General features: G+C 60.3%; 1 protein-coding gene and 1 pseudogene across 2 annotated transcripts in view; both read left to right on the top strand.

Moving 5' to 3' along the window:
* MLLT1 (myeloid/lymphoid or mixed-lineage leukemia (trithorax homolog, Drosophila); translocated to, 1) overlaps window positions 1–3,705 on the top strand; it is a 68,788-nt gene extending 65,083 nt beyond the window's left edge. Inside the window, exons 11-14 of the mRNA XM_011943624.1 lie at window positions 37–136; window positions 289–360; window positions 675–746; window positions 915–3,705. Of these exons, the coding sequence (XP_011799014.1) occupies window positions 37–136; window positions 289–360; window positions 675–746; window positions 915–1,043 (373 nt within the window). The 3' untranslated portion in view covers window positions 1,044–3,705. The remainder of the gene's footprint in view (window positions 1–36; window positions 137–288; window positions 361–674; window positions 747–914) is intronic.
* LOC105512878 lies at window positions 1,723–3,707 on the top strand (annotated as a pseudogene). The gene has a single exon (XR_001001923.1). The product of XR_001001923.1 is annotated as an uncharacterized LOC105512878 (transcript).
* Window positions 3,708–5,234: the final 1,527 nt, after the last annotated feature.

Here is a 5,234-nt window from a genome sequence, read left to right as displayed (position 1 = left end):
GGCAGGGGCCTGATGCGCCCCTGTGTGTCGGTTCAGGTTGAGCTTCAGCGACAGCGAGAGTGACAACAGCGCTGACTCCTCCCTGCCCAGCCGCGAGCCCCCACCCCCCCAGAAGCCACCCCCGCCCAACAGCAAGGTGAGCCTGGGGCCCACAGGCAGGCAGGGGGTGCACAGGAGGCCGGGCTTAGCCCTGGGCCTGGCTGTCTTAGGAGGGCTTGTGGGGCCTTCGGGGCTGGGGATGGTGTGGGCCACAGCTCAGCAGAGGCCTGGGTTCCCGGTTCCCTGCAGGTGTCAGGCCGGAGGAGCCCTGAGTCCTGCAGCAAGCCCGAGAAGATCCTCAAGAAGGGCACCTACGACAAGGTGGGGGCACCTACGATAAGGTGGGGGGCTCAGGAGGGGTGGGTGGTGGGAGTTGCAGCCAGTGGAGGACCCCAGAACCCCCGAACACCCGACAGTCAGACTGTTCCTGGGCGGCAGCAGAGACAGTCCTTCCTCCCCTCCCGGCACGGCCTTGGAGCTAAGGGACTGTCCCTGCAGCCTTGGGCCTTCCTTGGGGTGAATGTGGCTACCTGTCTCCTGTGCTGGGATGGACTGGGTCATGGGTGGGGCTGGGCATGGGAGCAGGAAGGGCCCAGGGCCCCCCACACGCTGCTGAGACCTGCCCTGCTCCCCAGGCCTACACGGACGAGCTGGTGGAGCTACACCGGAGGCTGATGGCGCTGCGGGAGCGCAACGTGCTGCAGCAGGTATGGCCACCCCTGAGGGTCCTGCCTGGCTGAGGTCTGGGTGCCCGTGAGGAGTGTGGGCTGCAGGGGTCCCTAGTGCTGTCCCAGGAGCCCCATACCTCTCTTGGGGAACAGGGCAACCCCACCCTTGGCCTCCTGCCCCTGAAGCCACCTGCCACCACCTTACAGATTGTGAATCTGATCGAGGAGACCGGCCACTTCAACGTCACCAACACCACCTTCGACTTCGACCTCTTCTCCCTGGACGAGACCACCGTGCGCAAACTGCAGAGCTATCTGGAGGCCGTGGCCACATGACCCTGGGCCGCATGCTGGGCCCCCACCACCGGGGTCCTGGGAGGCTGCAGCTGGGCCCCGCCTGCCCTCCTCTCCCGTCTCGCCTGCCCGCAGCACTGCCTTAGCGACAGCCCTGTCCTCGCCCGCACGGCCCGCTGCACTTTCCTCGGCGGCTCCCTGCCCACTCTCCCTGCTCCATCGCCAGGAGCCCTGGGGCCAGGCTGGGCCACACGCGAGCCACCCCTTGGGCTCCCCTCAGAGAGCGGCTGGTGTTGAAGGCAGCTCTGGGCAGAGACAGGGCCGGGGGCCCCTCGCCCAGCCTTGGGACCAGGCCCCACTCCTCGGCGGGCTGTGTGGCAGGGCGTGGCTGCCCCAGCCTTTCTGAGCAGCGGACCGACGGCTGGGGAGCGTCTCCAGCCTCCTGAATGGTTCAGAACACACCCTCTGCCCACCCTGGGCCTCAGAAGGCCCTGCCTGTGTGTCTGCGTCGTCCTCCGTGTAGACCTAGCGCCGGCTCCTCCCCGGCTCACGCTGCGCTGGGGTCCGTGCTGTATAGTTCTCTCTATTATATATGTGTGTGCGCTGTCTGGTTAAGAGCAGTGTCCATGTGCGTTTCTGTGGCAGCAGTGCACGTGGGGTGGGTGGGGGGTGCGTACGGTGGGGCTTGTAGGTTAAGATGTCTCCGCGGTGTTGCTGTGGGCTGGAGGCCGAGCCAGGCACGGCAGCTGGCCCCCTCCAGGCGCGTGGAGGAATTCTCCCTTTGCCGTTCCAAGGATGCCGCCGCCTCCTGCCGGGGCTCCCGGGGCGCCAGCCAACACTACAAAGGGCAGTGAGTCCTCAGGGCGCCGGGGAGCCACCACTCCGCTCTCGGGCTCTACTCAGACTAGCGCCAACAGTCTCCGGGGACAGACTCGCATCGGCCGCCCTGGGGCTCGGCCTCCTCCCATAGGCTCCTCTTCCTCTCTTTCGTTCATCAAGTCTTCAAACTTTGAAAAAAAATATGAGCTTTTGCCAAATAAGACGGGATAGTTTATGGAGTTTTCTGAGGCGCATTGGACTCCGGTCAGCCCCTTGAGCGTGGGCTCGGCCGTCGGCAGGCCCGGTGGGTTGGCCGGGCTGGCCCTCCCAGGCTGCCTTTCTCTCTGGTCGTGGCCTGGCCCGCCCCGGCCTCCACCGCCACAATTCATGCTGGTGCCGTGCCTGCAGCCCCACTCCTGGTATGCCTGAGATTCTCCAGGGGCCAAGCCGGTCCTCCTTCCCGGCCCACTCTTCCAGGACCAGGACGCTCCCGTGGAGCCAGCCCACCTTGGCTGAGGGTCCCAGGGGCTGGAGGCCTGCCTGGTTAGCCTCCGTTTCCCAGACCTTGACTCGAGGCGCCTCCAGTCCTCCCAGCCCCCTGACTTTCAAGTCCTTTCAAGTCCTTGTGCCCTCACCAAGTTATGGGGAAAAGAGGGCTGAGGGTCTGGAGGTGGACTCGCGCCCCCTCGAACCCACCTACATGTCTCCTCCTCCCCAGCCTATGAGCTCAGACTTGGGGGGCTCCATCTGTCCCTCCCTGAGGTCCCTAATCTTGTCCCTGCTCTGATTCTGTCAGCAGACCTGAACACTCCTTGGTGGGGACCCCTGCCTCCAAGGCTGCCCCCAATGCCAGCTGTCCTGGGGAAACTCCCCAGAACTCTCGGGGAAGGGCCCGAGAACCTTCCGAGGAAGCCTCTAGGACTCCTCGCCACCTGCTCTGTTTCTCTCCCGGCCCCACTGCCTTCAGGTATCAGGAAGAGGGCAGGCCCCTGTGCCCCCTCTGCCCTTCCCAGGTCGGCCAACAATACTCCACCGTGGGGCGCTTCCTTTCTTCTCTGGAAACTAAGACATTGGACTGAAGGAACTGGCCTGAGGGGGGCTGACTGGGGGTCTGTGCTGCTGGGTGCTCTATGCACAGAGGCCGCCGGGGGTCATGGACAGGAATCTCAGCCCAGGATGCTGGCCTTTCTCCTTCACGAGAGTCCCCCCCAGGATCCACACAGCGACTCGAGCAGCCTTCCGCTCAGCCAGAGGAGGGCCGGGCTCCCCCGCCTGCTCTCGGTGGTGGCGTCTGGCCCTTCCTGCGGTTTCCAAGGCCTCCGGAAGCACCAACCCAGTTCTCAGTTACCTCCTCTGGCCGGAAGGCCTCACGTCGTCCTCCAGAGCTGCTCTGGGCCCAGGGCTGGCTCCGTGACCACCCGATGGACGTGCCGGGCAGCATGGGCTCCAAAAGCAGCATCTCCAGCTGCTCTCCCACCCCACCCCAGCTGCCCAGCGGCTGGGCCCACGAGGGCTCTGGGGACACTTCCATAGGAAGGGGCCCGGCACTTTGTGATTGCCACGTGTTTCGTGTTAAGCCGCCTGCCCCCAGTGCAGATCTCTGTGTTTTGCTCTCTCCTGAACAAAAATGTAAACCGACGCCGGAAAGCAAATGGTATCGAATACCTTTCTTGCCCATAAGGGTTTTTACAAAGAATGTGTCTCACTAGGAACTAGGACACTCATCAGCCCGAGACCAACTCCTGGATAAAAGGAATAAGGAGAATCGTGTTTGTAACGAGTTACAGGATTGTTTCTTTCCTGGATTTTAAACTTTTGTTAAATTGTGAAATTATGGAGGAGTTTTATAGAAAAACAAAGTGAAATAAAGTCAGATGGGAAAGCAGACCCATGCATCTGCCTTGTTCCTTGTGTCGAGTCAGTGGTCAGGCGTGCGAGGTAGCCTGGGGCCCCCTGCCCCGACTGCCTGTCCCAGTGCTCCCAGATCAGTGACCAAGAAGGGGAAGGAGGGTTGGGACCAAGCCTGGTGGGGGCGGGGAGTGTGAACAAGGCTGGAGACGACGCCACCAGCAATTCAAGAGGGCAGAGAATTTGGCTCGCATCCTGCTTCAGATGCTGTGCTCTCTACTTGGAAGCAGGCAGCAGCAAGGTTTGGGTTGAGAAGAAAACTTGGTTTCATAAGGTTTATGGGTGAATGGACGGATGGTCTGATGGATGAGTGGATGATTGGTTGGGTGGACCATGGATGAACAGATGGGTGGGTGGGTGGAAGAAAGGATGGAAGGATGGATGGATTGATGGGTGGATGGAAGGAAGGAAGGAGAAAAGAAAGGAAGGAAAGAAGGAGAGAGGAAAGGAAGGAGGGAAGGAGGGAGGGAAGGAAGGAAGGGCAGATGGGTGGATGGATGGAAAGAAGAATGGGTGGAAGGATGAATGGATGGATGGACCAATGGGTGGATGGAAGGAAAGAAGGATGGATACGTGGATGGATGGATGGATGGATGGATGGACCAATGGGTGGATGGAAGGAAAGAAGGATGGATATGTGGATGGATGGCTGGCTGGCTGGCTGGCTGGATGGATGGATGAAAGAAGAATGTAGGCAAAAACATTTTTTCCCATGAGCTAGCATGCCATCTCCCAGTTTCCCTATGGTGGGTTTTTCTCTGGCCTCAGTGTGGCAGAGCTCAGTGAACCTCCAGGAGACAAAGCTGTCACCGGCCCCATGTGAGCAGATCTGTCCTCTGTGCTCCAGCTCCAGCTCCACCTAGAGGAGCAAGAGTTCCATTCCTGAGCGGCCCACATTGCAGGGTCACTGCGGCAGCCACTGACTGAGATCACCTTTGTCAGCAGGCAGCAGCTGGGGACTCAGCTGGGCTCAGCTTAGCACTGGTGACTGTGGAGCATGTCTTCTCCCTTCTACTCTGGAACCAAAAAATCCATTCCCAGCATCAGAGTGTGGCTTTCGGTGCCCTGTGCCTTTCCAGAGAAAGGTTCTTTTGAGCCTTCGGGGTATGGTTTTGGGTCTGAGCTCCTAAAGTAGGAATATGGAGTGAAAGAGGATCTACAGTGGTTTCTTCAGGGTTCCCAGACGCTCCAAGATGCAGTGGAAGGACTATGGATGTATAAAAACGTGGTAGGGCTTTCTGGCCAGGCACGGTGGCTCATACCTATAATCCCAGCACTTTGGGAGGCCGAAGTGGGCAGATCACCTGAGGTCAGGAGATCGAGACCAGCCTGACCAACATGGAAAAATCCCGTCTCTACTAAAAATACAAAATTACTGGGCATGGTGGCGCATGCCTGTAATCCCAGCTACTCAGGAGGCTGAGGTAGGAGAATCGCTTGAATCCGGGAGGTGGAGGTTGCGTTGAGCCCAGATTGCGCCATTGCACTCCAGCCTGGCAAGAAGAG

Source organism: Colobus angolensis, unplaced genomic scaffold (assembly GCF_000951035.1).
Source record: "Colobus angolensis palliatus isolate OR3802 unplaced genomic scaffold, Cang.pa_1.0 Scaffold22, whole genome shotgun sequence".
Lineage (NCBI taxonomy): Eukaryota > Metazoa > Chordata > Mammalia > Primates > Cercopithecidae > Colobus > Colobus angolensis.
Note: the sequence above shows the minus strand (reverse complement) of the source record. Positions and strands in the feature narration are given on the sequence as shown.